An 18,785-nucleotide genomic window follows, 5' to 3' on the forward strand; every position below is an offset into this window, starting at 1 on the left:
ACACGTTTTTTCATAACATTAATGAGACCATACATGACCTATTATGCTGAAAAAGAGGGGATGACGTGAAGTGACCTTACGATAAGTATAGTCTCCGTATTAGGCTTCGTGTGCAACATTACAATATTTGTGTTCTGTCGCGTACGTTTTGCTATACGCCTGCGACTGTAGCCCAAGTTCAGACGCTATATAGCATATGTGAGCCCGCGAGCGCGTGTGACGTGCGCATGCGCGTCTTTCATCGCGGTGGTGTGCTGTTGCGCAGCGCTATGGAAATCCTCAGCAACATGTCCTCCTGAAGTGGAGTTCCGTGTCAGAGCTCAGTAGCGCGAGTGAAATCACAATGCAACCAACGATGACGTCACAATTGTGGCAGGGCATCGCGATAATAACAAAGGCCGATGTAGATACAATACCAAGCTGACTCACATCGATAAAAAAAAGATGACCGGCCACTTCAGCTGCACTTCCACAGCTACCATAGCGCATAAAACATCGCAAGGACGTTCCACTCAGTTCAAAGCACTTAACATCCGATGATATCAGTCTATCACTGCTGATTCATTCGGCAGGCAAGACATCCGGGAGAACAAGGAACGAAATATATCATGCAGCGAGGTGTTCCTTCATCCACTCAATCTCTCTGCCGGTTCACAAAGGTGTTGCATTGATAGGGAAGAAACTGGCTACACGAAGCACCTAAGATATCTCATAATGAGCTTCTCCTGTCGCTGGGAGCTTGTGTCTTCAGTGCTTTTGAAGTATCGAGTTACGCTGTATCGACATAAGCTACAACAAATAGCCCTGACAGCCTCCTAACTCATTCGGAGTGGTTGCCACGCACGTAGTGTCAAAACTGTGCATCGTATACGAATTCACGATAGAAATGCTTAAGGTACACAAATATCGCTTCTATACATACTGTTACAGAGCATGGAGCTGCAACAGCTCAGAGTGAGATCACCACTTGCGCACCATGCGCACGAGACCGGTTCCGAAGACAATTCCGTGCAGCACAAAAAGCACTACACATCAGAAGACTGAAACGCGTTAATGACGCGCCACGCAGTCATCAGAAGGAATTACGTATTCCGATTTGCTTTCGCCAAGGACGCAGCACAGACGGATCACGCGCTCCCGACACCTGCGCAGCAAGATATACGCACGCCGTTTAATGCAGACTTGTAAACCAAGTAGCACGGCTGTGGCGGAAATATAAAAATACACGCTGCGCGGTGTATTGAACAAACCTGAAAAAGCCAACACTTACACACGTATGTTCAAGTGCGATCACCGACCTGCGTGTCATGAATCGACGAGGCGCGATCTCTATCTCTCAATTAATGACTCCAACGCAGCGTACCTTTTAAACTCGCATGTGGCGAGAAACTTGTACGCTTGACACTAAAAAGATTCACTCCGGGAGCTATACCAGCGAATCAAAAGCTTGCTTTCGCTATTATTCACCGCAGCGTAAACACGCTCGTTATCGCATCTATCGCGTTTTGAAGTCTTCAATTTCCCTCTCAATCTAAGCCGAATGACCAGAAGAAAAAGGATTATATACCGCAGAGTTCTTGCTCGCACAGGCACCTGCGCAGCTCGGCCCTTGCCGCGCCTTTCCTTTATTTTAGCCGCTTCAAGGACAGTGACATGGATGCAGCTCGATAACGGTGACAGAAAAGGCCGTTGCTAAGACCTCGACGGGAGGGTGAACTTCGAGCTCGCCTCGATTGGCGACAGAACACGGCGTGAAGGTCAGTCGGGCGAAAAGCCACCACACAAACATACGCGAAAAAGAAATGAAGGAAAAAAATATGGACGGCCGACAGAGCGCGAAGGAAGTCCTATTCAGTCTGCGAGCGGTTGTGCACGATGAAACAAAGTCACGCGAAATGCCCACTTCGGCAGAAGAAAAGCACGGTACCGTATTCCACGACGAGTAGCATTAAGAATGAGAATGCCATACAGTAACGTGTAGCGAAAAAAAAAAACAAAGAAAAAGAAACAGCAAAGGCGGCAGATGATAGAGGGGGTATAGTAAAACCGCAGTGGACACCTCGACCAGCGCACGCACGCGGTTCGAGGAATATGGCGTGACCGAAAGTGTCATCCGTGTTTCCCCGAATGAGCTGGTGCAGTGCACCTGCCTTGCATGGGCATCGATTTTGCCAGAACTTGACCGCCACGAAGTGCTGGGGATCGATGATGATGTGACCTGGAAGTTTAAAAGAGTGCGCGACCGCGCCCCCATGGAAACGCAACTCCACTGATAGTAGAAACTGATGCGCCGTCTCGATAGTGTGATACAGTACACTTTCCCAGGTGGAATCGCGGGGTTGATTTGAATTGGACTTGTCCTAACTGGTTTCCTCAGTGTATACGGGTTTACCAAGCTCTCCAAAGAAGCCAAGGAGCGAAAAACAACAACAACAAAGAAAGTCCGGAAATGTTTTCAGCGATACAGTCGAAACCCGCGATAACGAAATCCCGAGGGAACGAAATTCTCACCGCAACGAAATATTTTCGGAGCACCGGCGAACGCCCATAGGAGTCAATGCATTTCGTAACTCGAGACTACGAAAGATATTCATACCGCAGTCCCTCATTAACGAAATTTTTGAAACACGAGTGCGCAAATAATCTACTCTCGCAACATTAACTACATTCGAAAACTGCTGAAATGCATTCATGCTACACTTAAATTGTGAAAACTATCGCTACAGCGCACTTGAGAAGCAGCCGCCATCATTGTTTACAAAAATACATTACAGTGTTCTTCTAGAACAATGTAAATACATAAAGCTGGCGACAATGATGATGATGATGGTTTGCCGAAACACCTGCTCGTTATCGCGGACTAGGTAGCCAAATCCACATTCCTCATGGAGTTTCGTTTGTTGGCTTGGCTCTGTGCTTGGCTTTGTCGGCTTTGCGCGCACATGGTCGCGTGTGCGGAGCCATTTGTGGAGCGTTTGCTTGGTCGTTTGGTGCAACGTGAACTGTGTGTTGCGATTTATTCGTCCGATTTCGCTGCCTGTGAAGATGGCGCCTCCAACGAAAAAGCGGAAGTTCATCACGCTGGAAGATAAGGCTGCAATCATCAGGGAGGTGGAAAAGGGCAGGAAAAAAATGAACATCGCCGAAGAATTCGGCGTTGCGTGCAGCTCGCTGTCCACGATTCTGCGCTGATCCGCGCTGATCCAGCGGAGCCGGAAGAAGGTTCGCCTCTAGGCGCACTTGATGACGGTACTGGTGACAGCGCAGTGCCGCCGTCACTAACCGGTGCATGGGGCGAACTTTGTGCCGTGGCAAACGAGATTCCCGATCGATAGGCATGAAATTGCTGCATGGTAAGGCCCGCCAAAGCAAGCTTACTGACTTTTGGAAATAAAATGGTTTTTTTTTGTAAATTCCATGTCTTTTCTGCCGCATTCTCGCGCCAACGAAATTCCCGCAAGAGCGAAATTTTGTCCTTTCCCCGCCGATTTCGTTATTGCGGGTTTCAACTGTAAACGTTGTGGTCTGGCAACCGCTGACAGATCTCGTTGACAATCTGGTCGTCAGGCACACGCGCGTTCCAAAGAAAACGTTGCACTTACCAGGTACCACATTTCCGACCATCGTGGATCGTTGAGGACGGTTTCGCGGAATTCACGCTTGCTGCGCCGCTTCAGGGTCTGTTGCGAAAACGACCGAACCTGCACGGGAGAAAAAGAAAGAAAAGGTAGAGGATTTCGATAAACGTGCCGTTCCAAAATGACATGAGGTGCATGTAACGCTGATTAGTCAGTATAGCCAGGTTTTTAGAAGAGGTAGACTTACAGTTCCGTACCACCGATTCTGTACATACACATACATGTACCACCCGTGTAACGCTGTTTGTCTTATTGCCGTATGTCGTTCCCAAGGGACTAATTTCTCAGATAGGACAACCGAAGATGAATTCTACAAATGCATCGGCAGTCACGCTATCAAAGAGGCATTGTTATAGTAGTTAAAGGCACCTTTTCACACCAATACGAGGAGTAACCAGCATAAGTAACAGAAGACCTAATTTGTTAGCATGAGCTGCGCTGAAGCACCCCCGTAAATTCTAGACGTGGAAACTTAAGCTCCTGAAGGATTCCTTATCGACTCCTTACTGTTAAACAAGAATGAAACATGATGGATATCCAGATGGCGTGCGAAACACTTGCATCAAGTCCGCACTGCCCACCCAAAAGCGTCTCGCGACTGCAATCACGTATTAGTACACGCTCTTCGGGAATCCGGCAATTAAATTTCTAGTTAACAGATGATTCAGCCATATACGGCTCTTTGCGTTCTCCATCGAAGTTAGCTTCCTTCTGGGTCGTGAGAACTAAGCACTGCCTGTGAAGCGAACACCAGCTCCGCAGCAGGCAAGTTTCTTCAAAGCTTAACAGAGTTGCGCAGTATCGCCCGTGAGAAACGCAGTACGTATACATAGTATAACACGCAACACGCGAGCTCAATCTGAAGGACGCAACAAGCAAATGATGTTTTCCCACCTTCCTGGGGGGCCACGCTTGCGCCGCTTCCATCTACGAGCGGCCCTTTATTACGTCTGTACGCAGCCTCTGCTGTGTTGCTCGAAAAGTTATGCGCGCGCAAATGGCACAGACGACGGCCGCCCCAAGGCAAACCACATAACTAGCGCAAGTTGCAATGCAGGCAGAAGCGGCGCGCGTAGAGAATACGTAGATACGCTACCTAAACAAACGCGAACAGCAAAGTGCTAAAGAAGACAATGAAGTCGAGAGAAGGAAGCCGCATTCCGCCGAGGTCACGAGAAGAGTCGAAACAAAGGCCTCACATACTATTACCGGCCCATAAGCAGACACATGGACGCGTAAGTACATATATATGCACGGGCACGCTGCCAGGAGACAATGGGTATTACGTGCCATTAAAAGGAGCGTGACGCGTCATCGCATCATCACGTTCACTCGTGCCAGCTCTCGCAGTTAGTCGTCCTCAGCAAACCGAGAAACAGGAAGCGGCTGAGCGCCGGGACACAATGTCTCGCTGTCGACATCGTCTCGTCCGTGCACGGTGTCGTGCGGCACGAAGCGGTGCCAGCAAAACCAGTGTTGTCGCCGAAAGAACTGAGAGCGGTGACAAAAAAAGGTACGGGTGAACGGAAACCGGTAGAGGATGGACTGCTGCCGACTACACGCAAGAAGAAAAAAATAACCGCAGAAAAAGTCTGAAAAAAAGAAGCAATCAAGAATTTTTTTTTACAGTGACAAAATGAAACTAACTAAAATTATAATGGCATGAACACGTGGAAGAACCTTCCCTCCTTCCTCCTTGCTTTGTGACGTCCGTGGCATGCGTGTACACTGCAGGAGCGTCATGCAACGGAGCCTTTGCGTTAAAAAAATCCGATCCTTCTGATCCTTCTGTAGTCGAAGAAACCAGGCCCGATATAATTGTATGTAAGGGTATAACTTTCTGCTTAAGCGGTTGAAATTTAAGTGAACGAAAACACAGCGGACCTGTAGCACAAACATTCATGTTTAGTTTTGCCTAGTCTTGGTATCCAACGACTTCAAGCTATACTGCGAAAACAAGCGGCAAAACAGGAAACGCGCGCAGCGCGCCCACGTACGGCGCAGAGCGATGTACGGGATTGCGTTTCTACACCAGCCGCGTGCTAAGTTGTGTAAACAGCTTGCGCATAAGAAGCCCTATTGAACGCGGCAAAAATATGCGAGAGCGACACAGCAACACCAGAATAGAAGATATAATGTTTATTCCATCGTCAATAGCACAAACAGTGGTATTCAGGGGCCCTTAATGAGATTCCGCTAAACTGCTTTCTTTTAATCGCATATTCCATTAAATATATTCGCGGCGCCATGACGGAAAAATGAGAAATGGACGTAATACTTCGGAACGGTTAAGCATACAGCAACAGCACCTTGACAGAGAGGAACACCTGCTTATAGAAAGCTTTCCTGCATTTACGAAATATTCTACGAAAGATAGTGGCCAGTTTTATTACGCATACTACACCCCCATAATTAAAATGTAATAATAATTGTTGTGGTTTCACGTCCCAAAACCACGATATGATGAGAGACGCCGTAGCGGAGATCTCCGGAAATTCTGAGCATCTGGTGTTCTTTAACCTAAATCCTAAATCTAAGTACACGGGCCTCTAGCATTTCAACCCCATCGAAATGCGGCCCCCGCGGCCGGGATTCGAGCCCGCGACCTTCGGGTCAGCAGTCGAGCACCACAACCACTTGACCATCATGACGGGTCGGTAATTGAACGTGTAGAAACAGATGCGAAGGTGTAACACATTTTTGTAGAAGATGCGGAGGGACTAACTTCTGCGCAACCCGAGCAGGCATACACTCTCAAAGTCGAAACATGCGCCGCCGAAGTGGTTGTTGAACTTAATAGCAATTAATGGTCCGTTCAACAATAGCTGTTCCCCATTTCGATACGTCCTGTACGAACAACAACTATCAATGCTCCCAAACACCTGCGTCACAGTTCCTCCATGCGCTTACTGCAATGTAATGAGCTTTATATAGTGCGTCGTAAGCTTTTATGGTCAGCAGGAAACTAAACTTTAGTTCGACGTGTCGAGCGCGACTATGCGTGCGCTACACGTATCAAGTAGCATCACGGATATATATATATATATATATATATATATATATATATATATATATATATATATATATATATATATATATATATATATATATATATATATTTGAAAAAAAGGATAGAGAGAACGAAAGCTAGACACAGCCCGGCACAGTTTCTCAATACATGTGTCCATCTTCTATAGCCCTAAGCGAACATTCAGAAGCGCTGGACAGTCAGTTACACATTGATATCCCTAAGCCAAAAGGCAGAAAGATAAAAAAGGATTCAGGATACAAGACTACAGAGACAGTTTAATCACACGGGCGAAGTCGAACGCTGCAGCGCTTCACGACAAAAAAGGTCGCACGAAGGTAAAAGGCGAGAGTATAAAGAAAACTAAAACGAGACTTGTTGCTCCGGTCGTGCACAGAAACGACGGCGCGTATCAACAAAAGTACACAACGGCTGCGAAGCGACAGTCCGGAGAAGACAACAAGGTCGTAGCGGCGTAAAGATTAAAAAAAAAATGAAAAAGTTACCGATCCAGTAGTAAGTAACCAAGGGAAAAGAGGTCTCTCGACCCACCGACCTTGTACGCAGATCGAGAGGACCTTTGAACAGGCCCCTTCAGAAACCATTGTTTGACCTGTCAACATCTATTTATACGTAAGTTGCAGGGAAACTTTGGTCGACTATGACGAGAAAGACAGCTTCAAAAAAAGAAGAAGAAAAAGAAAAAAACAAAGACTACGGGAAAGCGAGGCGTAGAAGGACGGCACTTTCGCCAACACGTAGATGGAAAGAGAGGCGTAAGCAAAACAAAACGAAAAAAGATCACACACGGCTGCGGCCACGCATTTCTCTAACGCACCTCCCGCAACGCAACGACGCGCACTAAAATTGAGAACAGAAAATATAAAGAGACGAAAGAAAGTCACTCGATCGAAGCGCACCCCTTATACAGTTCTCAACTTTCAGTTTCCGCGATAAACATGATTTATTCGAGCCAGCGTGAATCGCTGTCCGCCTCGGCAACGCGGTTCGCGCGCTCCGCTGTGGGCGCAACGTTGACGGCCCCCCGACTGAGACGCTTCGTCCCGGGGCACCGGTGCTATGCGGGAAAGCGGTGGTGAAGGAGGAGGAGGAGGAGGTGGATGCTCGAAAACAAACGGTTGTCAGTCGACTAAAGGAAAAAAAAAAAAAAAAGTTAACGAAAGAAGTTTGAGTGATGGGGCAAGTGCAGCTGAGCGCGCGATGTTGACGCCTTGTTTACAGCCAAGTTAACGCCCGCTGGCGCTCTACGAAGGATGTTTTTTTTTTTCTTTCTCAAATTTCGTGAACAAAGGGGCAACCAATTTCACAAAGCAGCATTAATAAAGCATCGCGGCGCACGGCTACGTCCGCGATAACGCAACTTCATTAAACTGCAACGTCGTAAAGCGATATTGGTTCGCCTCTGACTGATGGTGCAGTTTGTTTTAAGCGTTTTTTTTCTTTTCTCCCGCGAACTATAGCACCATGACAGAGTAAAATGTTTAATAGGGCAGAGAATAACGCCATTATAATTAAAACAAAAACAACGCATAAAGCTCAAGCTACAAGGAACTAACCAGCGAATTAGGATGCTTGCAGTGTATCCGGAAAAAGCGTGGGATTACATTTTGGGAAACGACGACCATATAACCATCAGAAAAATTGCCACACGCTTGAGCTTGGCCTCCAGGAGTAGAACGCGATAGCGTAATCGGGCCCCGTGCGCATCGCCTTCAACCGTGCCGCACGGAAAGGAACATTGGCTGTTTGCGCGGAACATTGGCTGTGCGCGGAACATTGGCTGTTTCAAACTATCCTATAATACCTACTGCAAGGGCAGTTGCGAAGTGCCCACTACACCATAATTCTTCCTGCACACTTTGTAATGGGTAGACAGCTTTACACCACCCAATCGTTGCTCAATTGACATGTTTTGACGCCGGTTGCGATTCTACTACTATGACTCGCAATATTACACGCATCAAGGAGACTCCTCCCAGTACATGACATTACGAAGCAGTTTCAAGCACTGGCGTGGCTCCGTGGCAGAACACCTGCTTGCCACGCAGAAGGTCTGGGTTCGATCCTCACTCGGACCGAAGATTTTTATTATTATTTATTTATTTGTGTATATCTCGAACTTTCGCTCAAGCACAACGCCTATTTTTCACTCCCAACCAACGACGCCATTAACTGGGTTCGAATAATTGGGTTCGGCCCCAGCATTACCTCAATTACCTCAACTTTCAGCTACGCCTTCGCAAGGTATACACTATATGAACTGCAAGCCTACTTAACAACTATTTGAGGTAACGATCATATTGTCACGTGGTCGTGACGTCGACGAAGACAGCACGTCGGAGATGAAGCTCTTTATGTGGCCGAACTTGTGGCCGGGAAACAAAGTCAAACTACAGCAATACACTGATAGCGGCGAACAGAGCGTCGACCGTCGATCAACTGACAAGCGGTGAAGCGCGTCGGCATTTATACATGTGCCGTCGAATATTGCAGCGTTATCGCTGGTTGTCGCGCAAGTTCTAGAATAAGCTCGAGTGTGCGCGTCTTGCGCGCAATCTTAACAAAATGATCTACAATAATCGCGAAGCTTCTCGAACACTGCTTCGCGGCCAGCGTCGAGCATTGATAACCGTCCTTGCTGGTCAAATCCAAATAAAAGAAGTGGGCGTGGCAATATAACTGTGAGAAAGAGGAAACGACTTTCGAGAAAGCAAAGGACGGACAAATTTTAAGACCAAGTTATTTGAATCCGAGAGGTTAAATAATAAGGCAATGAAGTGAGCAGTAAAACGCACTGACTCTCATTTGGCTCGTTGGCACAGTATGAAGGTAAATACGTTAAAGACGGTGAATTGTACTACTCGAAGACAGAAAATAAAGGAAACCGACTGGGCACACAACACACGCTCGGTGCAAAACTTAATTTCACGGTCTGCTGAACTGCGCGTCGCATAGGAAGGACTCTTGAGGGCCGGCAGCTTCATAAGAGCGCGCGAGATGCCGCACGGATTACGAAAACCGCGACTAGCGCGCGTGCGTTGCTCCGTCGCTCGTCTTTAAAAGACGAGCGATGAAGCCGAAGGTGAGTGCGGCGCGGAGCAAAGAAAGGCGCCTGCGCCACCGCAAAAGAAAGAAAAAAAAACTAATTCCAGTTGAGCGACTCCGCGACAACGGAGGCGCACGACCGAAAGCGCATCCGGCTGCCACGGGAAACGCGAGCGAAGGGGCATAATAATGGGATCTTCGAGCTAGCGGTGAGCTAGTGCGGCGCGCTTCTATGTGCAGGCGGGACAGTATACGAGGCCTCGAAAGGGGAAAAAAAAGCTCGCTAAGTAAAAAAGAAAAAAAAATATTCAGCCAGTTCCCCGCCATGAAAACCGTCGAACAACGAAACTAAGTGCGCGGGTAGCATGTGATTGGCTAGCGAGATCGCGTGCATCATCATAACAATTTGGACCAGCATCTTCATCATCCTCATCTTTATTCACACACCCCCTCTGGTCACGTGACCTGCGTGAGTACTACTACTACTACTACTACAACTACTACTATTATTACGACAACGACGACGGCAGCACAGGGTAGACAAAGTCAGATTCGCTGTGAAAGTAAGCTGCGGGAGGGTATGCGTACCCATAAGCACTGCACACACAGCGCACCCAAATTCCTAAGGATAAAAATATGCTACTACAAGACGCCGCGTCACTGCACGTCTTTCGTACAGGTATGTAAACCGCGCATGCACCTGTACGAGTAAATAGCGGTATACTCATCGTCGAAACGCTTAAGCTGTTGGGTAAGGCATGGTTTTTCCAAGGCATATAAGTTGAGTACACGCGTAGCGACGAACTACCACGCGTGAGACGCTCGCTTGCACACTCCGCACTCGCGACGTGCCCTTGAGGTAACTATACAGGCAAGTAGCGGTAACTGGACTCACCTCGTACACTATTTTTTGCCACGAATAATTCACCGAATTATTCGTGGAATACTGCAGCGAGTACACTCAAGGTTACACTCACGACTGCACTCAAGGTTCTAGCGATGCCCGCACGGGGAAGTTGCAATATTCATCGGAGGTACTGAAACCGGCGCTTGCGGCGCTCAATGTGCGTGCGTATCCACACGAGTCTACCAGTACACCTAATCTCGATCGCATCAGCTATTTACTTAACTATAAAAGTATAAGCCCTAGCCTTTGGACGTACACTATCGCACAAAATTGTCAAATTCACCGCCTTCTCTTCGTTTTTCTGTTACTTGTGAAAACGCCAACATGGCCAGAACAGGTAATGTCCATAAGTTGGTGTTCATGACTTAGACTGCAATTGCTTTTCAGCGCTTAAAGTTAGAACAGAGCATAACCCTCGCGATTAGTTCCCGTTAATCGGTGTGTATTGTCGCTAAGGCCTGGATTAAAACGCCATCTATTCGACAATACATGCATGGCGGAATTAGGCAGACGCCTCAGTTTCCCCTCAGGAACGTTTTGCTCATTTCACCGTGCTGACAAAGAAAACATCACATGCAGAATCAGAAAGAAATGCTAACTTTCTGTAACAGAGCGTTTAAGAATTGTGTATCGAGGCCTTGGTTTCATTGGGTTTGCGTAAGCGCGCTGTGGATGATTTACAATAGAGTTTGTCCTACGTTAACGCAACCGCAACAGAACCGCGCTTGGACCTTGTCGAGATCAGGGCAAAGAAATTGTGGAGGCAGCATGAGCTTACACACGTGGTTTTGACAAAAGAAAATGATTAATAAAGGAGGGGGGCGAAATGCTTATTCGCAGTATGGTTAGCGCACGACACACACGCAGCGACGAAAAATGTCTGGGTACCCTGCTCTAAAGCTGTCTAATAACGACGATTACAAATGACACAAGACGGCATGTACCGTGGCATGCATGTACTCACATTGGGCTCTTGTTCTAGACTCCGGTGGTGCTCCTCGCTTCGCTGCAAGGACCTCTTGGCGATGCGTTTATGCCGTAGGTGATAGTGGTCCCCAAAGACCTGCAAAGCACAAGAGAAGAAAGTACCGTGAGATTGGAGGAAGTACGTACAGCCTAATGCTCTAAATACTACTTATGGTAAAGGACTTTACATTACAAATGGATCTGCACGCCCGACGCTACTTTCCTGTAGCCGGATTTTGATCGCAATGTAATATTATAACCCTTATGGTCGATGATACTTGAACAATAGCGCAAAAGAGACTGAACCAAGAAAACGATACACATACGAACGTGTCCTCTCTTTCTTGGTCCCGTCTCTATCGAGCTGTTGTTAAAGTACCATGGATTCAAATCATCTCGCCCAGTTTGCTGTCTTTCTTCCCCAATGATCTCAATTTTTTTTCTCGCGAATAATACGCACTTTGCTTATACATATCGAGGCATCATTGTTCAAATCTCAAAACGACCCCAATTTCGTAAATGCTACGGGAAATTTAGCAGTGTTCATAGGATATAACCTAACCACGTAGATATAACTATAATCAGTTCTTTCTGCAGAAGCGTTAGCGCAGGTCTTAAACAGCGCGCAGCCGCTTTTCACTTAGCCCGGTGCTATATAGGATGCTGGGGCTGCAGAGAGCGCGCGCGCGAGTGTGTGTGTGCAGGGCCGTGCATCGTAAATCAGTGGTCGCAAGCAGCACGTTTCCGACCATTCGTCTCCAGATGCCTCTGAGGATGGAAGGAAGGAGAGGTTCCAAAACGCCAGCCCGTCGTGCAAACGCACACGAGCGGCACACACCGCCCGGATTGAAAGAGACGATGAAAGGAAAGCAGGCCGAGAGATTGAGCGCGAGCACCGAGACTTCCAAACTCCATCCAAAGAAGAATGGGAGGAAAAAAAAAAAAAGCAGCAAGTATATCCCCGTGAAACGTCGGGTCTCTTCTTTTTTAGATATCGTCTCGCCCGGTAAAGCCACTTCGAAGGCGCTTTATAACGCCTGCATAACTGGCTCTAAGTGGAAACTCTAGGAACCACTTTGCATTTGAATGAAGGTGGCCGTAGAAATGCAAAGACTTCGGCCAAGGAGAAAACAAACGCGTGAAAGGACGCCTTACAGACAGCCTCTAAGGAAGAAAAGAAAAGCTTAAAACAGGAAAATTATGAAGAAGGCCTGGAAAGGAGAGATGAAAGGTTGGAAGGCTTCAGTCAACTGCAGGTGCTGCGATGCGCGCTTTGAAGAAAAAAGTCTAGTAAGGTCTAGTAAGTCTAGACAAGCTCAGCATTCTGAGCACCCATCTATTTGTACGTGGCTTCAACTGCTTGCGTGTATACCTAGTGTGTGTGTCAATATGTCTATACGTGACTGTGTGCCTATAATTGATGGAGAACGCCGTTTTCTTTTTGCGTGTCAGCTTACCCTACAGCAAAAAATTACATAATAGATTATTAATCTCGCGACCGGCGCTACAACAATAAGCGACGACGACCACGGTCAGTGATTGAGGAGGCCACATTAGTTAAACTTCTAATAATGCTTGCGACATAAACGCCATGATAAATATCTTTAAGTCAAGACATCGTAATAAAATGTGTAAGAAGATGGGATGTCACGAACGTGATACTAAGTACAGTTGAGGTAAGCACAGGAGATCCACTCAATAAAATGTGTAATTTTAGCTGTATGCTTAATGCCAAGATATTCGCAAGTCGGATAGACTATACTTGATGCCGAACGTCAAGCGGTGAAAGTGACCTACACCACCGAAAAGAAATTACAAGGTCAGAGAAATGTCATTTTCCATTAGTTTCTTCCTCTTTTTAACATACCTGTTGTCAGGACTCGTGGGCGCGACCATCGCTTATGCAAAGTCTGCACTAGGCGCTTTGGTCTTTAACTATCAATCTATATTTTTGTCTCCCCCCCCCTTTTTTTTTTTTCAGCATACTATCGTGCGCGAGATCTTTCGCCATTCTGAGTAAACGAAATCTGTAATGATCGAAGCGCTCACGTAGCGACGTATCAGCGCACCGAATCACACACAGAGACAACTCTATAGACATTTCTCGAGTCGAGGATATATACACAGTTTCACAGAGACACGTAAAAGCAATCCGGCGCCGTTGCGAGCTGATCTTGTCACCGCGAGAACTGCGCGGGCAGAGGATATAGAACCGATCAAACGACTGCCAGGACAGGCTGCGTCGTATCTCTATAGTAGGAAAAAAAAAAAAAATAAACCTTGGAGATGCAGGCCCTGCGGACCACAGTCCGAAACGGCCAAGAGAAAATCCACTTTAACGGCGGCAATCCTGACCGGCCATATTTCTTCGGCAGTTCGAGAGTCACGGACGTCAGCAATTCACGGATAAATCTGCCGCCTTGGGGAGGGGTGGGGTATCCAAGGACTCGACAGCTGAAGAAGGGACAGGCGTAAAAACAAAAGACTTCAGCTCATTGGAAAGGAGAAGGGCCAGAGAGAGAGAGAGTGTGTGTGTGGTGGTGGTGAGCGTGCGAGCGAAACAGTATCGAGAAAGACGGAAGCAAAACGGGGCCAGGAATCAATCCTATCAGCCAGGACAGGCGAGCGCGCGCGGGTCTTATCGGAGCCATACACAGCGAAAGGCAAAGAACGAAAGTCGATCGGCTCTGCCGCTGCATCAGCCGCGCCCATACAGGAGGTCGTCCGGACGCTGTCCATCCATTGCGGAGAGTTCCTTCAATTTCCGGATATCTGGACAAACTCCGACACCGCGCTTGTGCCACCGGCCGGTGCGCAGCTGGCCCCGATTTCACCACCTCGTCGACGTCGCCAACGGCACGTTCGGATCACCCTTCAACCCTTACCTCTCCTTCCTTTCTAAGTTTTTTTTCTTCTTTTGCTCGAGCGATTGCGTATCGCGTAAGCGTGCCTGCACTTCCGAGACGTGCTGCAATGTCTTACGGAGGATCAGCGGGTACACACGGGAGCGCGGCAAAAGCAAGAAAAACAACCGTACGCCGCATTTTCACGCGACGAGTATACTTAAGGATAAAGCTATCGGTCGGCGACAGCGAATGTTATGTAACTGCAGTGCTGCCGTTCGAAAGGACCGCGAAGTAGGACGCGTGCTTTGATGCGATTAAAAGGTAAAGAAAGGGGGACGCTCGCACGCTGCTCCGTAAAGAAAAGAAAGCATTGCCGGAAGGCTGCCACCTAGGAGTAGGTAATGTAGATGAAGCGATACGCATTCATATTCAGACGATGGGCGGTGTACTACTTCTCGTTCGCGTTCGGCAAGGGCGAGCTCATTAAGTCTGAAACACAAAGATTTATGTGCAATAGACGACGCTTGTATATACTTGTCGATCGAAGCCACTGAGTACGTGAGTGAGCGTATACTTTGAAGGTCTTAGCACTTTTGTTTCACCAGAAGGCAGAAATTCAAAAGAGACACTTTTCTCCAAATTGACCGAACGATATGCATGTCAGGCATCGCTGTAATAACGCCAAGAATTCAACAGCAGCCAGCTACAGATTTCGAAGCATTTCAGAAAAGCCACGTGCTTCACAGTTACATCAGACAACGGAATAACCTGCAATCAGAGAAGACGCGGAGTCCTGAAATCAATGCTCACATTATATTACCACGCTTTTACGTGGGGACGTGGGATGCGTCCCGAAACTCGGCAGCGGAACTGCTACAAAAAGAAGATTGGGACAGAAAGCTTCAAAGCATGAACGCTATTTTCCTCCTCATAAACGATATCAAGCAGACTAATTTACTTTAAGAGCACTGTCCACAACATTTCGGAGTGCTTCGAATATATTTAGGCCTGACACGATCCCGCTTCCTCATTACACCGCCTTATCTGTTATCGCGTGCACCGACAAATACAGCGGGCGACAGAGCGAAATCGTCTTGCAACTCCAACGCTTACAGCTAACGAAGTTGCGCTGAAACTATACACAGGCGAGTCAATTCTGACGCCAACTCTCCCCCATCTTTCACACTGCATTTCCATCGCCCCCTTTTCACGTCTTACATAAACCGCGGCACCGCGACATGTATATATTGTTTGTGTGACTTCATTAGGCGTTTCACAGCTGCGCGTCCCGCTCGAGAGGATGCTTCTCCGAGAAATGAGTACTCGCTCCCGCAGAGGAGGCTAAAGACATGCGCATGCTGCAACAGCCTCGAGAGACTGAAGTTGTTACTACCGTTTACATCACCCTGTATAGCGTTATACAGTCGGCTCTCGCACGTATAAGGGGCTTGTTACTACGCGCCTTCGTCGTAGCAAATACCGTGCACGAAACGAATGAATGTATGTATTAAACATATGCACAAAAAATAACGAAGCAGCGACAGCGCACACGAAGACTACTCGGTGCCTCAACGATATCGCCGAACAAAAGCAATAAAACTAATAAACAAAGAAGGCAGCGCCTGGGTAACGCGAACACGGCTTTTCTCTCAACTCCTGACACGACAACTTGTAGGTCTATACGAAAATATCGCATTTCAAAGGTTTCACAACACTTGCGCGTTTGTTCAGTCTCGGAGGTCGCACAGTTCACTAAAAAAGTAATAAAAAATAACGAGCGTGATTTGCACGTTCAAATAGACTTTCCCAACTCCGGACAAGCAAGCAAGCAAGCAAAGCAAGCAAGCAAGCAAGCAAGCATACGGCACAGCGAAGTTGTTTACTCCAATTTCGATCCAGCCAGTTTTTTCAAAGAACTGAGACGACGGGGGCGAACGACAAAAGAAGCGGCGCGAACAAGCGCACGGTCCACGTCTAACTGCGCGGAAGCCGTGCGTCGTTGGACGCAAACAGCGAGTCCGCGTGTCACATATCGCATTTATATATGTGCGTATGTTTGGGTGTGTTTTAAAAGCGCACAGAGCAAGCTTGGCGTGTCGTATCCACTTGACGGATGCCGTTACACGCGCGCGCTCGCATACGTTTGACGGCCCGCAGCAACGTTGACTTCGGTTAGAGAAACAAGCGAACACGGATGAAAGGAAAGAAGCGCTCGATAGGCGACAGGTAAAAAAAGAAAGAAAACAATAAGCAAAGTAAATACATGCGCAGACATATACGGGGGGAAGGGTATACACGCTCCAGCGGGTAAACTACTCTGGACAGCTAGGGATACGTGCGGATCGAACAGTGCTAGTGCATGCAGTATACAACACAACTCCTGTAGGAAGAAGTGGCGCGCGGCCCCTCCGAGTCGCACGAACGTTCTGACAAGAGGCAGAGCTTCTTTTTACTTCTCGCCTTTTGATCTCGAATGAAACCCAAGGTGCTAGAATGTTTTCCACCAGGAAGCTGAACAGTGTCACTCTGGCAGACTAAGAGCGCTCGGGCGATCACACTATTGAAAGTGTATATCCTAAACACTGCACGTCAATCTCAGCGCCGATACCTTGACCCAGTGGGAAAACGACGTTAAACGAGAAAGGTAGAAGGGGCGGGGGGGAGTGTGTGTGTGTGTTTGGGGGGGGGGGGGGGGGGGGCTTTATATTAACAGAGATATGCTCACATTCTGTATCTAATGAAAACAATATTGTTGAATGCGCGGTAAACGTGAATGGAAGAGAAAATATGGTGCGACCTAGTATACAACAGGCCATCGAACATACAGACGACAGGAACGGGAAGAGAAAACCTATGGACGCTGCTCTGAAAATGCTAAACATTCTAAACAGTGCACCTGCATACTGGGCGCACTTGTTCAATGTAAGTTCTGTACAGTACGAGTAACTTTACGATGCCCGACCAGACCAATTGAATTGAGCGAGCACAACAGCCAAAAAGTCTGTATGCTTAATTAGTTTGCGAGGCAACCACTGCGCATTGAACTACGCCACATCGCTGTCTCAACGGACAAACTGCTGCTCACGTACAGCAGATCTCGTATAGTGACACTAGATAAGCCACTTACATCTCTCCATCGACTTTTGAAAACGGATATAAAGAGGCCGCACCGATGTTTGCCAAAACCGGTTCCAGCAGAGAGATTGAATATCGAGGTGAGATGAGAAGCATTGCGCAAACAAGGTGAACTTGAAAAACTGAAATAAAAAAAACGAATAAAAGAAATACTGGAGTACAAGAATAAAAGGAGTGAGATTATGACGCAAACACATTTCTTCTCACACGTTCCGCGTCCACGTGAGCCCCTCATCTTGTCTGTCTCTCGATCTGTCGTTGCGAATGCGAAGGAGTATCAAACACGAATCAACGAGATGCCATGTTCGCACGTTGTATACGTCCAGTCTGGTACCGTATTTCGTAAGGATCTTTTGCCTGCGATGCTAGCTGTTCCGTTTTTAAACGGCACCTCCATCTTGGCTAATCGTGGCAATATCGCAGGCGTACCTGTAGGTTTCTCTGCGATGTGAAAGATAACAAAGTAATAATGGAATAGAACGCCGAGTGAGAAAGAGTTGAGACCAAAAACGAAGTTCTCCCGCGAGACCACTCGCTCGCGTCTGAACTCGAAAAGTTAATCAGACATAAAAAATGGAAACAAAAAAAAAATCCACGCATCTCCACGAAGTGAATCATAACGAGTGGGCGAAGCTCTGGGTATCGTATGGGTGAGTAACCGTATACCCGAGCGTTGCCCCATATAATGTAAATTGAGTGACAAAGTGACAGAGTCGACGACAAAGCTAGGTCCTAAGGTCGATAATGTGTACGTTGAAGTCGCCGACTAGTATAAAGGGTTTGTGCTTGTAGGTGTTGTATATGGTTTCGTCGCAATTATCAGTGATATTAGTCTATTAAACCTATTGTTAAAACCACGCATCTCCACGAAGTGAATCATGAGTGGGCGAGTAGGCGTGTAAGCATGGACGCCACACGGACGGATATGTCTCGGCCGTACAGGTGCTTTTCCCCTAAAACTGATCACTAAGCTGGCCATTTCCTCCTACGCACACCGGTCAAAAGCTCATGCGAGCACTGCAGGGTGCACATCCCTCCCTCACACATATGCCTCGGAACGAACGGGATCGCAGGTTTTCCTCGTCGTCAGTCAAAACGAATGACGGAAAAGCGTCTCGCCATCACCATGTACCCACAAAAGCTTTCGCTACCCAGATGTCGGGCGCGATGAAGTTCGTTTCCTGCTCGCAGAGTTTCCG

At 47.5% G+C, this 18,785-nt stretch overlaps 1 protein-coding gene across 1 annotated transcript in view; it reads right to left on the minus strand.

Annotated features, from left to right (window-relative positions):
- Positions 1-18,785, minus strand: part of LOC119387287 (furin-like protease 1, isoforms 1/1-X/2) — a gene marked incomplete in the record, with an annotated part of 197,772 nt that overhangs the window by 71,433 nt on the left and 107,554 nt on the right. Inside the window, 2 exon segments of the mRNA XM_037654629.2 lie at positions 3,603-3,701; positions 11,604-11,702. Of these exon segments, the coding sequence (XP_037510557.1) occupies positions 3,603-3,701; positions 11,604-11,702 (198 nt within the window).

Source organism: Rhipicephalus sanguineus, chromosome 3 (genome assembly GCF_013339695.2).
Source record: "Rhipicephalus sanguineus isolate Rsan-2018 chromosome 3, BIME_Rsan_1.4, whole genome shotgun sequence".
Lineage (NCBI taxonomy): Eukaryota > Metazoa > Arthropoda > Arachnida > Ixodida > Ixodidae > Rhipicephalus > Rhipicephalus sanguineus.